Source organism: Engystomops pustulosus, chromosome 1 (assembly GCF_040894005.1).
Source record: "Engystomops pustulosus chromosome 1, aEngPut4.maternal, whole genome shotgun sequence".
Lineage (NCBI taxonomy): Eukaryota > Metazoa > Chordata > Amphibia > Anura > Leptodactylidae > Engystomops > Engystomops pustulosus.
In genome coordinates this window covers 132,175,411-132,194,731 of record NC_092411.1, presented here as the reverse complement: position 1 = coordinate 132,194,731, position 19,321 = coordinate 132,175,411, and the positions used below count along the sequence as shown (strand labels likewise).

At 41.5% G+C, this 19,321-nt stretch overlaps 1 protein-coding gene across 1 annotated transcript; it reads right to left on the bottom strand.

Annotated features, from left to right (window-relative positions):
* Positions 1 to 60: 60 nt before the first annotated feature.
* Positions 61 to 17,354, bottom strand: HACD4 (3-hydroxyacyl-CoA dehydratase 4). The gene is made up of 8 exons (XM_072153901.1): positions 17,105 to 17,354; positions 15,956 to 16,059; positions 9,938 to 10,065; positions 9,429 to 9,541; positions 7,579 to 7,685; positions 7,132 to 7,263; positions 6,969 to 7,051; positions 61 to 635 (listed from the first exon to the last, which is right to left on the bottom strand). Exons 2-7 carry the CDS (start codon positions 16,050 to 16,052, stop codon positions 6,975 to 6,977), a joined length of 654 nt encoding a protein of 217 aa, XP_072010002.1. The 5' UTR covers positions 16,053 to 16,059; positions 17,105 to 17,354; the 3' UTR covers positions 61 to 635; positions 6,969 to 6,974.
* Between the last annotated feature and the right edge of the window lie 1,967 nt (positions 17,355 to 19,321).

Below are 19,321 nucleotides of genomic sequence, written 5' to 3'. Positions count from 1 at the left end.
TGTAGCATTTTTGTAGTATTTTGGAATTTGTCGCACAAAGAGACGGATGTCCAACCTCTGTAAAAACAATATTAGCTGTCAGCATTTTATTACAGTTAGTTTTTGTACAATGAAAGTTTTTATGTATAGTTTATAATTACATTTTCATTTTTTTTTTTAACAGAAACATCTTGTTTTTAAGTAGATATTTTTACAGCATAAAATGAGTATATACAAATTCTTTACACAACACCTATACATAATAAGTAGAACAGCATTTCCATGTGTCATATTACTGATGTTGGAATTTTCTGTACTCAAGGTCCTTTCACTTTGACCTTTCATTTAACATGCTTCATGTTAAAGCGGGTGTACAGGGATAAAAGTATATATAATACACACAAAAATATCCTAACCTAAAAAGCAATATTCAGCTCTAACCAAGCCCTCTGAGGGGGTTCTTCAGAGGTAACTATTACTTTTTTATGACTACTGTATTTCCAACTGTTTTTAATTAATTCAATTTATTTTAGTTCTTTGGAAAACTTCTTTAAGGTGAAAAAATATCAATTCACACCCGGAAGATTTAGGTCTTGTCAGATTGCTAAAAAGAGTTGAGATAACAGCGAGTCCACACTCATCATCCAAATGGATTACTGAAAAATAAATATCAGATCAATTATTTGAATGCCCTTCTCTCTATGTTAAAGGGGTTGTCCAATGTTGAGCTCCTTAATAACTAAACACTTTTCAGTATTATTGCAGACATAGTGGTAAAATAACCATAACTTTTATCTTTCTATATTTTAATAAAATGTTTATGTTTTATATACAGGCTATTTGATCATTTACATTTTTACTGGGATTCTTTTTATCATTTCTTTTATTCAGACCTTTACTCAGGTTACTAAAACATTTTTTTTTATTTATAATACCTTAGTTTTAAATTAGTAAATTATCACCAAAATAATGATTAAACTGGTTATGAGTGAACCGAATGACTGTAGCAATGTGTTTTTGGATTATATGCAACACCTGGGGGGTCATTGTTAGGTTATGGTAATCTCTACCCATCAGTTCCATAGATAGCTAGTAGATAGAGTAGCACTAGTCCATCCTCATCCCAATATCCCATCAATCAGACCTACAACAATCAACATGTCATTCCTAAACATTAACACTTAGGAGAACCCATTGACTATTAAAAACGTTCTTCCCTAGATACGGCCACCACTGCATTGTACCACGCAGTGGTGGCTACACATGCACCTGGATCCAGCGTTCATTACCAGAGAATGACTGAAAGACATCCAATTGAAGAAATGTATGTATACATTAAATGTGAATTCCCAGATGAGAATAGCCCTTTAATTTACTTCTAAATTACTAAGTATAGATTTTCTGTAAAAGATCTCTTTAAAGGGAACCTGTCAGTCACCCAAACTGAAGGTCCTACCTCATTTACTGTAGTGAGTTGCTCCACATTAGGATATTGAAATGAGTTGGTGGCTCTGGTTAATTATAAAATTACCCCCTTCCCTCTCATTTCAATATCATCCAGCAGAGCAGGTTTGGTGGGGGGCTAGATGTGCTTGATAGGTTCCCTTTAAAAATGAATTAGTAATTGTTCCTTTTTCCCCCTCTCACCACGACAGAACCCAACCAGAGAGAGGGATCCGCCTCCAGGGACAGGAAACCCAGACTTCAAATTGTGCGGTACGCCCCATCTCCTCCAGTTGTTTCCTGTCCCTGACGGGGGATCCAGTGAGTCTCGGTGAGGCTCAAGGAGTCGCGGTAAGGGGGGAATGGGAGTCCCAGGTACCCCCAGGTGGCTGCACAAGATCCCCCGCCGAGGCTTACCGGAGGGTGGTCACTCGGCGGGGTGCGCGTGTGAATGCTGCGAGGTGCAGCGCAGTCTGTGGGTGCAGACGGGCTCCGGCGCGCCTCCGATCCTGGAGGGAGGCGCGTGTAGGAGGGCGGCTGAGCGCAGGTTCCTCCCCACCGCAGTGGTCTTCCAGAAAATGGCGCCGACTCCACTTCCGGTTGGGACCGGAAGTGGCGCGCCGCTCAGCGTCCACGTGGAGTGTGACGTCAGAGGCGGGAGTTTTAAAAGGAGATCCCACACAGGAGTCCTGTGTGTTGTTTCTAGCACCCACAGCCAGCCACAGGAGTTGCTCCAGTCGTGGATGGAACGGAGCTATACCCTCACCACTGATAAGATGAGTTCTAATGAAGGTGGTAGAGAGTCGGTGGACACCACTACGGTAAAGTTTGAGTAGGGGGATAGTCCGCTGATTGGTGAGTGTGGCCTTACCATGCCTTTAAACTGGTTCTGATGATGTCTTATGTGAATCTCGTAAGGGGAAAGCCACTGTAAAGTCTAAGCATCGTGCATGTAGAATCTGTGGAGATAATCTGCCTGACTCTTATTTAAAACCTAACTGTGACCAGTGTATTCAGCGCCTGTTAGCACAAGATCAGTCAACCTTGTTTGAATCCATGCGTATGCTAATCCAGCAGGAGGTGCGTAGTTCTGTGCAGGAAATAAGGCGATCTCTCAGGTCAGAAAATTCCCCGGGCACTTCCAGGCAATTTGAAGATTCTAGCCCTTGTTCGGGGGAGTCATCGGAGTCAGAGGAGGAAGACAGGTCAGGCAGACCCCTGTTTCCTATAGAAGATATTGATCACCTGGTTAAATTAGTAAGATCAACTATGGAATTGGAGGATGAAAAGGAGGAACGCTCTGTAACAGATGTTATGTTCCAGGGTCTAGGAGAAAGGAAGAGAAAGGTTTTTCCCATCCATGACAATATTTCCTCCCTTATCCAGGCAGAATGGCGCAAGTCGGACAGGAAGGTTTTTATTCCTAAAGCAATGAAGAGAAAGTATCCCTTTCCAGAGAAGGAGACAGAGATTTGGGACAAGGCACCTAAGGTAGATGTTGCCGTTTCTAAAGTCTCTAGGAAGAGTGCGCTTCCAGTGGAGGATTCAGGGGTGCTTAAAGATCCTATGGATAAAAAAGCAGATGGCTTCCTGAGGCGCTCCTGGGAAGCAGCAGCAGGCGCATTCAAGCCCAACGTCGCGGCTACATGCGTGTCTAGGTCTCTTTTTGTTTGGCTTTCCCGGCTGGAGGAAAAGATTAAGACCGGGGCGTCCAGGTCACATCTTATTTCTGAAGTTACCACTGCACAGAAAGCCTCTGCCTTCTTAGCCGATGCTTCGGTGGACGCCTTAAGGTTATCAGCTAGATCGGTGGCCTTATCTAATTCTGCCAGAAGGGCCTTATGGCTGAAGAACTGGACAGGTGACCTTCCATCTAAAAGTCATCTGTGTAGTATCCCCTGTGAGGGGGAATTCTTGTTTGGGTCTGCACTAGACAACATCTTGGAAAAGGCAGCAGACAGGAAGAGAGGTTTTCCTAGTACAAGGCCTCAAGAGAGGAAGTTTTTTCGCCCCTCAAGGCGATTTAGATCTCCTCAGAGATCCGGAGACAAGAAAGAGGGATGGCGATCCTCTAGGAGGTCTAAGGGATTCATGTTTTCCCGGCCTCAGGATTCCAGTAAACGTCCCGGTCAGCAATGACGCCAGGGGTCCTGTGGGGGGAAGGCTCTCCCTGTTCAAGGAGGAGTGGAGCAAGATTACAGGGAGCAAGTGGATTTTGGGGATCATACAAGATGGCCTAAAATTACCTTTTCTATCCCCTCCCCCACAGCGTTTCAAGATAACCTCAGTGGCCGGAAGAGCAGAAAAGCAGGCTCTGGAGACCGAAGTAAGATCCTTATTGGGAAAGGAGGTGCTACGGCGGGTGCCACTGCAAGATCGAGGGACAGGATTTTATTCAACCCTGTTCCTTATAAAAAAAAACGGACGGCACATTCCGGACCATTATAAATTTAAAACCACTAAACTGCTACCTACAAGTGGAGAAATTCAAGATGGAATCGATAAAGTCAACCGTAAACCTGCTCTTTCAGGATTGTTTTATGGCTTCCATAGACTTAGCGGATGCATATTACCACGTCCCTATTCATCCGGACAGTCAGAGATTCCTGAGAGTGGCAGTGATGATGGACGGCAAGATAGAGCACCTCCAATTCAGAGCTCTACCCTTTGGAGTGGCGATAGCACCGAGAGTTTTCACAAAACTAATATCGGAAGTGGGAGCCTACATACGAGAATATCAGGGCACCTTTGTGCCATATCTAGACGACTTCCTGCTGATCGCAGGTTCGGCAGAGAAGTTACAGATTTTGATATGGATGGTGATGAAGATCCTACATCGCCTGGGCTGGATGGTAAATCTGAAGAAGTCCTCCCTTACTCCGGCCAGATCAAAGATATTTCTCGGCATCACATTAGACTCCACTCAGCAGAAATCTTTCCTTCCTCAGGACAAGGTGGTGAAGATAGTAGCCTCGGTGGAGAAACTGTACAGACAGCCATCCCCTACCATAAGGGACATTATGAGGACTCTGGGTCTCTTTACAGCTGCAATTCCAGCGGTGCCTTGGGCGATGTATCACGCAAGACCCTTACAGCTCTTCATGTTGAAGAACTGGAGGGGGGACCAGTCCTCCTTGGACCAGAGGATTACACTTCCCCAACAGATCCTGGATTCCCTAAGATGGTGGCTAAGAGAAGAGAACCTCCAGGCAGGCAGGCCTTGGAGAGAGGAGAACCCCCTATCCATGATTACGGATGCGAGCTCTACGGGTTGGGGAGCCCAGGTCAGGGGCCTCCTATTCCAGGGGTCATGGAACGAGGAATCCAGGAAGAAGTCCTCAAATTACAGAGAACTAGAAGCCATCCTGCAGGCAATCAGACAAGCTCTGCCGATGATTCGGGGGACAGACCTGAAGATTGCCTCGGACAATGTCACAGCGGTGGCGTTCGTGAATCGCCAGGGAGGTACCAGAAGCGGGTCCTTAATGAGCCTCTCGGATCAGATTCTAGAGCTAGCGGAAGCCAATCTAAGATCAATATCGGCGGTACATATAAGGGGCAAGGACAATCTGCAGGCAGACTTCCTAAGCCGTCATCTCTTACGTCAGGGAGAGTGGTCCCTGAATCGGAGGGTGTTCTCCAAGATAACCAGACTCTGGGGTCAACCAGAAGTAGATTTATTCGCCACAAGAAAGAACAGACAGGTCAGGCTCTTCTGCTCCCTAGACCCGAGAGACCGATCTTTAAGTCTGGATGCCTTCTCAATCAAGTGGAACTTCAGCCTAGCCTATGCATTTCAACCCCTGTCTATTCTCCCGAGGGTTCTGAAGAAAATACGGCAAGACCAGGCCAGAGTTATTCTTATAGCCCCCTTCTGGCCCAGGAGGGCATGGTTCTCAGTACTGAGAGAGCTATCGATAGCAGACCCTTGGATCCTCCCAGAGAGTCACGATCTCCTCTCCCAGGGCCCAGTATTCCACCCGCAGATTGCGAACCTCCATCTGACGGCCTGGAATTTGAGAGGCGCATCTTGAGGGAAAAAGGCCTCTCGGACAAGGTAATTACAACCCTGCAGAGGAGTAGAAAGGTAGTTACCTCTAAGATCTATTTCAGGGTCTGGAGAGTATTCTCAGATTTTTGTTCTCCAGATAAAATAGACTTAGCTCATCCAAATATAGCTAAGATATTAGATTTCCTGCAAGCAGGATTAGATAAGGGCCTAAAACCTGCCACCCTTAAAGTTCAGATTTCTGCCCTTAGCTCCCTGTTTGAGTCCCCTTTAGCCTCTCATCCCTGGATATCTCGGTTCATAAAAGCGGCATCTCGTATGACCCCATTTAGGAGATGTACGGTGCCCCCCTGGGACCTCACTCTGGTATTAAATTATCTGATAAAAGACCCCTTTGAGCCCCTGGAGTCTTGTTCACTAAAATGGTTGACCATTAAAGTCGTATTTTTGGTAGCAATCACTTCAGCCCGTAGGGTTGGAGAGATATCGTCTCTATCTTGTAGAGCGCCTTTTCTCAAGATCTTGGATGACAGGGTAGTTCTGATGACAGACCCGGCCTTTTTACCAAAGGTAGTCTCTAGATTCCATAGATCCCAGGAGATCAGGCTCCCATCCTTCTGTAGTAACCCTTCTACGGATAGGGAAAGGGAGTTTAACAAATTAGATGTTAAAAGGGCCATTGAGCTTTATTTGGATAGGACTAGAGATTGGAGAAAATCTGATAGTCTTTTTGTTCTTTTTGGTGGCAAGAATAGGGGGCAAAAGGCCTCAGCGGTAGTTATAGCTAGATGGATTAGGCAAGCCATTAGCTCCGCCTATGTAGCAGCCGGTCAGCCGATACCAGAAGGTCTAAAAGCCCATTCCACTAGAGCAGTCTCTTCCTCATGGGCAGAATTTAGAGAGGTGTCAGTTAATCAGATTTGTCAGGCTGCCACCTGGTCTTCTCCGCACACTTTCTATAGGCACTATAGGCTGAATGTAGTAGGTGCACAGGAACTTTCCTTTGGGCGAAGAGTTCTTTCTTCGGTTATCCCTCCCTAAAGATTTCATTTATGTTATTCTCTCTGGTTGGGTGCTGTCGTGGTGAGAGGGGGAAACCGGTAATTACTCACCGGTAATTGTGTTTCCTTGAACCACGACAGCACCCTGGTTATTCCCTCCCTTGTAAATTCTTTTCACACTTGGGTGTTCAGCGTTATGTGTGTGTCACAGAGGTGTGAGATTCTCTCATTGAAAGTGATACTGAATGATACGGTGGTCAGAATTAATCAAGAACATTAAGTCCCATACAGTCTCTGTAATCCACTGAAGGAGATGGGGCGTACCGCACAATTTGAAGTCTGGGTTTCCTGTCCCTGGAGGCGGATCCCTCTCTCTGGTTGGGTGCTGTCGTGGTTCAAGGAAACACAATTACCGGTGAGTAATTACCGGTTTCTGAATAATCTTATGAGCTGCACCTGCCTTCACTGTATCTGTGTTGGTTAACCTCAATGTTAAATACATTGCTACAATGCTTTTATTTTTGTTTGTTGCTTACCTTCTGTCACTTTACCTTTAGCTTTTGTTGCTTTAAATATAGTTTTCTTTCAGAGTAAAGCTGGCTGCATGTGTACAATACACCTAAGTGATAAGATGATAATGTTATCCAAGTACCTTTCCAGAAGTTACTAACATGTACATTGTCTTTAATGGCACCTTACCTGCAGGTAAAATAACCAGATAGACTTTCAAAATGTAAGGGAAATAAATGGAAACTGCAAATGGCAATGACATTGTGTAGCAAAATGTGCCACGGGTTTCAAAATAGGGAAGGGATTCATAAACTGTATACACTGAAAAAAGAAAAAGATGAGAGATTTTAAGGAGATAAAATCTAGAATCTCTGCCATGTATAACCTTCATCGTAGCCCTCCTGCATATGAACTTTTGTACCTTAACAAAGGCCTCTGTATGTCTGGAGGTATTCTCTGTTTGAGCATATTTCCATACATACTGCATGGGGTGGACTTGTATGGAACACAGAGGCTACACAGATGTGTTCTGAGAAGCCGTACACAGCTGTTCAATGTGAACAAGCCCACACATTACATAAAGTATATAAACTGTGATGTGCTACACATGTAGTAAGTGTACAAGAGATCGCTTACCTTCAGCTAATAATGACAAAGGCTGGACTGGAATCCATAACGTATGATTGAGCCATGTCATAGTTGAGTAGTCTATTCCTACTGCAGATAGCAAAAGGTATGGGTATCTGAAAGAAGGTAAAATAAGTGCACTAGGTACCTTTCACACAACCATTACAAAGTTTCCTCGAATACCTGATATTTTCCACCAGAGTTCAATAAGTTTGTTCAGTGTGTCAGTTTTGCACATACATTTTTACAGTGTATTTCCACTCGCATACAACGCACATGAAAAAATTAATACTGCTCTGAGGCTTCATTCACATTTGCCTTGAATTTCTAAATGCAAGACAAACCCTCAAGGACCCTAACGCATATGTGAGTGGGCCTCGGCCCACCACCTGGCTTTTGCATTGTATTTGAAAATCTAATGCAAACTCAACATGCCTAAAAATGCCCACATACTATTAAACAAAGCAACCTGCTTTTATATTAGTATTCATCTTTAAATTAGGTGGCTATGTTCGCATTTTGTAGCAAGCTTCAGTATTTGTGTCTGAACCGTCTGTATGCATTCTTTATGCCATTTAACTCCATAGTGAGGGAAAAATTGAACTCTGCTTTATTTGGGACTAGTTTTTGTTTTGGTTTAAAAGAAAGCCGCAATAAAAAAACATAATCCTGAAGTTTGCTGGATAAGTTAACTTTGCCTCCGTACCTCTTTTTTTTTTTTTTTTTCATGCTGTCTGAAATATCTGCTTCTATAAATGCTGAAACTTCAATAAATAGGTAGTAAGTGGGCATATACGATAAATACTCAAGTATAAGCCAAGGTACCTAATTTTAACACAAACTGGGAAAAGCTATTGACATGAGTATAAGCCTAAGGTGAGAAATGCATTGGTCACAGCCTCCAGCCAGTAAAAAGCTGACCAGCCCATATCCCCCAGTATGAAGCCTGCCAGCCCCTGCAGTATATAGCCAGCCAGCCTCCCCCAGTTTATACCCTGCCAGCCTCCAAGTATATAGCTTGCCAGCCCCAGCAGTATATAGCCCGCCCATCCCCCCCAGTATATAGTCTGCCAGCCCCTGCAGTATACAGCCATCCCATGTCCCCAGTATATAGTCGGCCAGCTGGAGCCCCGAGTATGCCAAGCCTTTAATAAAAAATAAAAATCCTGTACTCACCTTTCAGAAACCCCTCACAGGTCCTCTTCTTGCTTCAGGTGCTTCTACAGGTCGTTCGGGTCCTCGCGCACGGCCGGCACATTGTTTGTGAGCCGCCGGCAATGCGACGGGACCCGAAGAGGAGCCGGCACATCAGAAGCAAGAATAGAATCTGCGGGAGTGTGGAAAAGGTGAGTACAGTGTTAATATATTTTTTTTTGTACGGAAAAACTCTGCTGATACTCGAGTATATACGGTACTTTAGTAGCACTTTCCTGTATATTTGCAGACCAGATACCTAATGCTTTAGAAACAGGCACCTTTGCTCAAGACTCATCATCTAAAATAATTTTCTAAATACTTTGCTAACTAACCTAACACAACTGTGTCAGATATACTCGTAGGAGCTGTCTGGACCTATTGTAGGACTTCTAGGGCGAAAAGCCATTTCAGTACAAAAATACTATGAAATCTGAATGTGCAGTTTTGGCAGTGTGAATTAGGTTAGAATCATACTATGATTAGCTTAAAGAGGTCCCACAAAGTAATGTATACATGATTACAGGCATCTTACCACTGCAGCCCATTGATCAGAAGTAGCGCATGAGTTTTTAGTCTATTCTTTTCTAAGAGGTTGCCGAATTGTGTTCCCTCACTAGTGCTCCATTCACACTCTTTTTAAATAACAGTGTAAAACCAGTTACCTGATTACATCCCACAGATTCCAGAGGAAGAAGAGTAGACACACTATACATTTACTTTGTACTTCTTCTTGGCTGGTGATCACCAAAAACAAGATGACCAGTCTTTCTGTCACCTAGTAAATTATATATATATTTCCATCAGTCTAGTAACCACAGGACGAGTAAATTGGCTAATTACAATATTCTCTGGCAAAATACGACTTTTGTAAACAACTTCTGACATTATAGAAACGATCTATAAAAGTTACATAAAACATTAACCAAGTACAGCTATTGGACCAGGGCTATGGCTATAAGGGCTGCAGAGGGAGCAACCAGCTAGTCTATAGAGCCAATACTTTTAGGAAAGTGCAACTCCTAAATACAGCTTCTGATAAGACACTATATTTCCTCTCTACTTTTTGTATCTTATATAGAATTATAATTTAACCATATGTATGAACAGGATATTATATGCTGCAGTTGCAAAGCATATAAACAAAGGTTATGCAAAACAATTAAATACATACCTGAAAAAATTTTGGCAATAACAGCTGTTGCTCGACACCAGTTAGAATATGTAATAGCTCCAGGACAGAGAGTAACTGGCAGGCTTGCATTACTAGTCCAATCGAATAGAATGTATCTGCAAAGGAATCTGTTCACAGGAGAATTCACGCTTAATGGAGGATAGAAGTGAGCTAGCAATACAACGGAAGCATGTCAGGATTTACACCTTAGCTGAATGAAGAGTTTTAACAGAATCCTTTTTGCAGCAACACTTTTTTGTTTATTTTTCTTCAGGCCAGGCTCAGGTCCCATTATTCATATAGAATTCAATCTAGTGCATACACTACACTCACCGGCCCCTTTATTAGGTACACCATGCTAGTAACGGGTTGGACTCCCTTTTTTATCTTCAGAACTGCCTCAATTCTTCGTGGCATAGATTCAACAAGGTGCTGGAAGCATTCCTCAGAGATTTTGGTCCATATTGACATGATGGCATCACACAGTTGCCGCAGATTTTTCGGCTGCACATCCATGATGCGAATCTCCCGTTCCACCACATCCCAAAGATGTTCTATTGGATTGAGATCTGGTGACTGTGGAGGCCATTTGAGTACAGTGAACTCATTGTCATGTTCAAGAAACCAGTCTGAGATGATTCCAGCTTTATGACATGGCGCATTATCCTGCTGAAAGTAATCAGATGTTGGGTACATTGTGGTCATAAAGGGATGGACATGGTCAGCAACAATAATCAGGTAGGCTGTGGCGTTGCAATGATGCTCAATTGGTACCAAGGGGCCCAAAGAGTGCCAAGAAAATATTCCCCACACCATGACACCACCACCACCAGCCTGAACCGTTGATACAAGGCAGGATGGATCCATGCTTTCATGTTGTTGACGCCAAATTCTGACCCTACCATCCGAATGTCGCAGCAGAAATCGAGACTCATTAGACCAGGAAACGTTTTTCCAATCTTCTACTGTCCAATTTCGATGAGCTTGTGCAAATTGTAACCTCAGGTTCCTGTTCTTAGCTGAAAGGAGTGGCACCCAGTGTGGTCTTCTGCTGCTGTAGCCCATCTGCCTCAAAGTTCGATGTACTGTGCGTTCAGAGATGCTCTTCTGCCTACCTTGGTTGTAACGGGTGGCGATTTGAGTCACTGTTGCCTTTCTATCAGCTCGAACCAGTCTGCCCATTCTCCTCTGACCTCTGGAATCAACAAGGCATTTACGCCCACAGAACTGCTGCTCACTGGATGTTTTTTCTTTTTCTGACCATTCTCTGTAAACCCTAGAGATGGTTGTGCGTGAAAATCCCAGTAGATCAGCAGTTTCTGAAATACTCAGACCAGCCCTTCTGGCACCAACAACCATGCCACTTTCAAAGGCACTCAAATCACCTTTCTTCCCAATACTGATGCTCGGTTTGAACTGCAGGAGATTGTCTTGCCCATGTCTACATGCCTAAATGCACTGAGTTGCCACCATGTGATTGGCTGATTAGAAATTAAGTGTTAATGAGCAGTTGGACAGGTGTACCTAATAAAGTGGCCGGTGAGTGTAGATATCCACACAAGCTTAAAGGAGATTTACTGATGTTAGACTGCCCAAACTTACAAGATTTTTATATATATAACAGGGGATGGAACAGTTTTTCTTATGTCTGTGAACAGCCAGATTCTTACATAAAATTAGCTGCAAGTCCCCAGGCCTATGTCCCCAGAGCGCCTATTGGCTCCACCATCTGATAATATAGGCACGGTCCCACTCTGCCCCGCGGCAAAAGACATGGTACATGTCTTTTACAAAATAGAGTTCTGAACTACATACCGTATAAGTCACACTGTTTCGGCAGCTACCGCCATGATCCGTAGCTTTCTATTTGCCGGTTTGTTCTATAATAGTATTATATGTCTGCCTTAACCCCTTAAGGACGCAGCCATTTTGTAGCTTAAGGCTCAGCCCGATTTTTTGGATTCTGACCTGCGTCGCTTTATATGGTTATAACTTTTGAACACTGTTACTTATCAAAGCGATTCTGAGATTGTTTTTTCCCCACATGTTGTACTTCATTTTAGTGGTAAATTCTGGCACATAAGTTTTGCGTTTATTTACAAAAAAAAGAAAATATGATAAATTTTTTGAAAAATTTGCCATTTTCGAAATTCTAAATCATTGCGTTTTCAGGCAGATAGATTTACCACCTAAATAAGTTGCTGAATAACATTTCCCATTTGTCTACTTTACATTTTCATAATTTCTGAAATGTCTGGATAATTTATTTTGATGTCACGCGGCTTACAAATAGAATATCGCTTTTCCGGATTTTCAGAATTGACTATTTTGGGGATAAATACAGTTTTGAATGAAATTTTACATATTTAGCATCAAAACCCCCTATATAATCTACCCATTTTCAAATCTGCACCCCTCAAGCTATCAGAAACAGCTTTTACGAAGATTGTTAACCCCTTGAGATCTTCATAGTAATTGAATCAAAATGGAGGTGAAATTTAGAATGGTCATATTGTTCCCTTATACGTTCATTTAGCACTAAAATTTACACATTTCCAAAATATAAAAAGAGAAAACCCACCATACAATTTGTTCTGCAATTTCTCCTGAGTGCAGCGACCCCCCACATGTAGCTGTGACTTGTTTTATGGGGGCACAGCGAGGTGCAGAAGGGAAGGAGGGCCCTGCAGCTGCCAGGATTTTAGTTTCCTCATTGGCCCATTTTGAAGGCTATAAAATTTTCGCTTCTTCGTTATTGGGGCCATGTGACGGCATTTTTTTTGCGGGATGAGATGCTTTTTCCATTGTTACCATTTTGGGGTTGGTATCACCTATTGTTGAAAATTTAGGAACTTTTTTTGAGGGCAAGAGTAGAAAAGCATCAATTCTGTACTGGATTTTTTACTTTTTTTTTTTTGGTCTTCACCGTATAGACTAATAATCATGTTATCTTTATTCTATGGGTCGATACGATTACGGGGATACCAGACATGAATATATTTTCTTACGTTTTACTAAATTTGTCAAACAAAACCCTAATGTGGGGAAAAATCTATCATTTATGTATTGCCATCTTCCAAGTGGCATAACATTGTTACTTTTTTGGCTACGGAGCTGGTTGATGGCTTGTTTTTTGCGGGACATGTTGTACTTTGCACCAGTATCATGTCTGAGTACATATGGTTTTTTGATCACATTTTATAGCATTTTTTGTGGGATTGAAAAGGTAAAAATCATAATTTTTGGAGGGTTTATAACAGTTTTTTTTTACGGCGTTTATCGTGGGGGTTCAATAATGATTTACTTTTATTCTACGGGTTGTTACGGACGCAGTGATACTATATATGTGGGGTTTGTGTTATGATTTAGACTTTTTTTTGAGTTATATGTCTCTTTATATGTTTTGGGGGTTTGGGGCATTTTTAGTGATTTATGACTTTATTTTTTTATTGAATAACTTTTTTTTTTTACTTTTTCACTTTTATACCATGGGATATGAACAAGCAATCCTCTGATTGCTTGTTCATGATAATATTCTGCAATACTGATGTATTGCAGAGTATTATCAGTGTCAGCCTATACACTTGCATAGGCTGGCACTGTGCCAGTAAGATGACGTCACAGACGCCATCTTATTGGCAATTCTTGCAAGTAACTCTGGGGTCCAGATCGGACCCCAGAGTTGCTATGGCAACGATCGGCGCCCCCCGAAAACGCTGACCGCGGCATTTAACGGGTTAAGCACCCGCGATCGGAGACAACTCCGATCGCGGGTGTTACACTGGGGTGCCGGCTATTAGTTACAGCCGGCACCCCGTGTTTCCCGATGCCGTTTCGGCTCTGATCCAGAGCCGAGCCGGCATAAGCGCCGTGGCGGATGTATCCGCCACTGAGCGCTAAGTCACTGCGCTCCGTGGCGGATATATCCGCCACGGAGCGTGAAGGGGTTAAAGTGTAATTACGGTATGTACAGTACAGACCAAAAGTTTTGACACAACTTTTTCTATTTTCATGACTCTAAAAATTGTAGATTCACGCTGAAGGCATCAAAACTATGATTTAACACATGTGGAATTATGTACTTAACAAAAAAGTGTGAAACAACTGAAAATATGTCTTATATTCTAGGTTCTTCAGAGTAGCCACCTTTTGCTTTGATTACTGCTTTGCACACTCTTTGCATTCTCTTGATGAGCTTCAATGAATAGTTACCTGAAATGGTCTTCCAACAGTCTTGAAGGAGTTCCCAGAGATGCTTAGCACTTGTTGGCCCTTTTGCCTTCACTCTGTGGTCCAGCTCACCCCAAACCATCTTGATTGGGTTCCTGTCTGGTGTCTGTGGAGGCCAGGTCATGTGGCATAGCACCCCATCACTTTCCTTCTAGGTCAAATAGCCCTTAGACAGCCTGGAGGTGTTTTGGGTCATTGTTCCGTTGAAAAATGAATGATGGTCACACTAAATGCAAACCAGTTAGAATAGCATGCCGCAGCAGGATGATGTGGTAACCATGCTGGTTCAGTATACCTTTAATTTTGAATAGATCCCAACTCTTCCTATATGCTTCACGGTGAGAACCAGGTGTATGCAGTCCATTCATTCACCTTTTCTGCGCCGCACAAAGACAAAGTGGTTGGAACCAAAGATCTCAAATTTGGACTCCTCAGACCAAAGCACAGATTTCTACCGGTCTAATGTCCATTACTTGTGTTCTTTACAAACAAGTCTCTTATGCTTGTTGCCTGTCCTTAGCAGTGGTTTCCTTGCAGCTATTTTACCATGAAGGTTGTTGCACACAGTCTCCTCTTAACATTTGTTGTAGAGATGTGGCTGCTGCTAGAACTCTGTGTGGCAGTGACCTGGTCTCTAATCTGAGCTGCTGTTAACCTGCAATTTCTGAGACTGGTGACTTGGATGAACTTATCCTCCCCAGCAGAGGTGACTCTTGGTCTTCCATTCCTGGGGTTTTACAACTGTACTTATGGACATTTTCAAAGTTTTCCCAATTTTTAAGACTGACAGACCTTCTTTCTAGTCATAATAGAAATTCTAACAGTCTAACACCTGACTTCTGCACAACACAACTCATGGTCCCAACCCCATTTATAAAGCAAGAAATCCCACTTGGTAAACCTGACAGTGCACACCTGTGATGTAAAAATCTTTTCAGTTGACTACCTCTTGAAGCTCATCAAGAGAATGCCAAGAGTGTGCAAAGATGTAAACAAAGCAAAAGATGGCTACTTTGAAGAACCTAGAATATAAGCCATATTTTCAATTGTTTCACACTTTTTTGAAACAACAGCAGCAGCAGACAATGGGTTCTGTATATGGTGGTTAATAAGTAGATTTTGGAAAGTGTAAGGTTAAAATTTCAGGTCAAAACCTAGTCTATGACATTTCCTGAGTCACAGAGAGTGGCTGTGCAAAATTTGTTGACTGTTAATGCGACAGTGCGGATTCCTTTAGTGGACATACATACATACATATATGCACTCAGCTTTATATATTAGATTGGCATATGAAGCTGACACAATAGTAACAAAGGACCTACATCTCATACAAATGTGAAATAGGTCACAACCCAAATCTGTGAAGTCTAGTGTATATTACTTTGTGTATATTTCTGAAGATAAGAAAGATGGGGAGACGCTGAGACAGAAAAAAACACTATTTATTTCTAAACTCAATGGGGGGAATTCATCAAAATGAATTAAAAATTTAACCCAGCTTGCAGGATCTATTAAGAGACTTAGGCCACTTAGTAGTTGTGGCAGCAATCTCTACCAGGTCAGACCTGGCAGAGATTTCTGGAATAATGTCCTCCGGGTGCGTTCACACACCTGCCCCGACCCACCCCCAAAGTGGTATGCGGGCCAGAAAATCCCTGAAATTGCCAGAGAAAGCATAATTAGTCTCCCCCAATCTGACTACACAATCCTATACTGTACTGGTTTACTAATAATGATAATATAAAGTCCTTAACTTAAAGTGAATCATAAAATAACTTCTGTACATACCCTTTCCAAAGAAAAGCAGCCTGGCTGTCATATTCGTGAAAATCCATGAGTGGCCACAAAATTGTATGAGGTAATAGACCGCAAGATAAGTCTTCATCCTGGTCCTGAAAAGACAGAAAACAATAGTTACGGTTTCTGTGTATGAGTAGGTATTGCCTGAACCTCATTTTAGCCTCATCCTATAAATCTGTTGTAGCTTAGCACTCTTGAAATCACACATAAGATTATAACACATCCCTTGTTGCCACATGCTCTTGGCATATATTTGTATTTACCTCCCCTTCTAAAGGATACCCCAATTCACTGATGCAAGGTTCGTTCTTTAGATGGGAATTAGTAACAAGTAGTGCATTTATATGACCATACCAATCACTGGCCTGTGAATGGCGTATGGCTATTTAAGCCAGTTGTTGCCATGTGATCCGTGGATGTACCAATATCATTATCTTAGGAGGATTGAACGCGGCATGGAAGTTCTTTAGGAGGAGAGTAAGAGTTTTTTTTTTCATTATATTTATAAGGCCAAGTTGAGAACTCTTCCAAGTATTTGATTCCTAGGAAAATTATGCCGATAAAGTTTTGGGCTACACTGCAGATATCATAAAAGTCAACCCCTTTAATATTTAAAATGGTGAAATTAAGTACATTTCTATAAACTTTGATCTTCCTGGAGCTGATTTTAACTCCAGGGCCCTGCACCTTATAGATGACAGCATAAAAAAACATCATGTTGAAATAATTGTCCTAGTAATCTTATCAGGGGAATAGTTGTACTAAACCCCATGAGAACAATGTTTGTTTTTTGTCAGGATTATATATTAGTGTTAATATTTTTTAGGAAGAATATGCAAATATGAAAATGATAAAACACATAAAAAGTTTACAATAATCTAAATTGTCAGGGGTTTCTGTGTATATGAAGAATGCCTCTTCTAGGAAGTGATCCTGTTAGTTGCTTTCTTGGCTGAGAGCCTTTTCATAGAAATCAAAACAGAAGCAACTATTTCTTGTTTTCAAGAAAGGCCACAAGGATATAAACTTTCATCTCTTTGGCTACATTTGTAGTTAGATATTCCAGAAATGTTACAGTTCAATTGGCTATTACAGTTTTTTAGCTACTACAGCACAGGGAAAGCTCCAAAGACCTACCTATTAGCAGGATGCCAAACTGTTCTTGATATATTCCTGTGCAGAGGTGTTGTCCTCAGAGATCTTGCTCCGAAGTGCAGTTGAGTCTTCTTTATGAGTCTTTATGCATTATATGCTTGTAGTAGTTGTTATTACCTTCATTACTTTGTAATATAAAAACAGAAGGAAGATTTCAGAGATAAACTCAGTTAAGAGAAACAAACAAGCCCTAGCAAAGCTGCACAGTATTGCCAGTGACTGGGTGGGGGGAGAGACGCCCACTAAGTATGTGGAGCTTACAGTATTTCCCTCCTACTTTCCTTTCCCTCTTTTTGTACTATTGTTCAGATCTAAGTTTGTTTCTTCATAATGTAATACCGCACATGCTAAGCAGGAAGCTTATTATTTTGCTTTGGGTGGTTTTCTGCTGTCTATCAGAAGATTCATCTCTTCTAGCTTTTATGTATTTTAGTTCCCTTTTTGGCTTATATGCTATTTATGCTATTTTTAGAGCAATACAGTAATTTTAATAACAGATATTCATATTATCTTAGACATCACTGATAGGTTACATACATTAGATGTCCCTTCTTCCTGTGAAACAGCAGCACCAAACTGTACTCATGTGCGGGGAAGCTGGGAGTCCTTGCATCACATATCACTATGTTGCATGAAGTCCCAGTCCCCTGCCACTGCAGGTCCTTGATTCATGGACCGATCACTATCGTCTATTTTAGGCATAAGGCCGGGTACACACAGAATAATTTTGCTGATCAGCTCGAGCGGCATCGAGGAAAGGATTTATACAGATAAAACCTGCAGTGAATTTTAAGCAACGGTTACACTCCAGACCCCCATCTGCAACAAAATACATTAATGGCTGAAATGGAGATCCTGTAGCCATTCAGACACATCTGGCCAACCTAAAATGCGGTTTTGTGGCTTCCAAACATACACAGCTTCAGATATTTCAGCTTGCCCACAACATCATCTGAACATATCCGGTTTATAGCCTGAAATGTAAACCCTGATAAAAAGTTATATCTTCTGGCAACAGTTCTAGTGCCATTTTAAAGTTACAGTCGAGAGGGTGATTTTCATATATTCCTTCATCTCCCAACTGTAACTTTAACAGTGGATATCTATAATTGAGTAACATCAAGAAACATAATCTATATACAATATTAAGGGTGGATTCTCTTTAAAATGACACCAGACGTTACAGTAATAGCCATATTAGATACATTCATAGATACAGTATATGGTATGAGTGATCAGACCCCAAAATAAATAATAAATAAGTATCACTCATACCAGAGCAGACATTTAAATCGGCACTTTTTGTGGCATTTTACCATCAATAAAATTTTAACAGAATTGATCAAAAAATCGTACAATGGTATCAATGAAAACCTTGGCTTGTCCTTCAAAGAATAGCACCTTACACAACTTAATTTGCTTTGATTTTAAAAAGTTACATTTTTAAAAGGTATTACGACATACCATATATATATTTGCCATAACCGTTATCATTGTGACCTGAACAATAAATAGATCTGTCTTTTGAACAGTGAACGCTGTAAAACTAGTTATTTGTTTTGTAAAGTCCAGTACATTGTAAAATTTTTCAGGCTTCCCAGCACACTGCACAGACTATTAAATTGTACTAGGAAGTACAATTTATCCTGCTGATAACAACTGATACTGATATAGCTATGGATATGAAAAATTAGGGATTAAAGAGACTTGAAAAGAGGAAACACAAAAATTGAAAGAAATTTATGATAAAATTTACTATATTGAGAAAGAAAGGCCTTGCAGTATAACTGTCTGTGCTTGCATGTTCAACTAAGCTCGGAAAACACAATTTATGATAAATTGCGGTTTTTAAAAATCTTTCCACTGGTAAGAGGAGGAGGAGGAAAAATTAAAAAGCCTTGGTTAAAAGGAAAAGGTTATAAGAAAATGGAGATCCATTGATTGGCTGTTTAGTAATCCTATGTAGCCAACAAGAGGTGGAAGCCTTTAATATGTAATCTCAGTAAAAACACCATTTGCATGACTGCTGCAGACTAAACTGGAGAGTTGGACAATTTTACGTGAGATAACAAGATAATTCAGCATCAATAACCTGCAATAAACAATCAGTAATTTTACCCTATAATGCTCAATACTTAAAAATTAACAAAAATGACTTTATTGTTTACAATGTGATTCATATGTCCATATGATCTTATA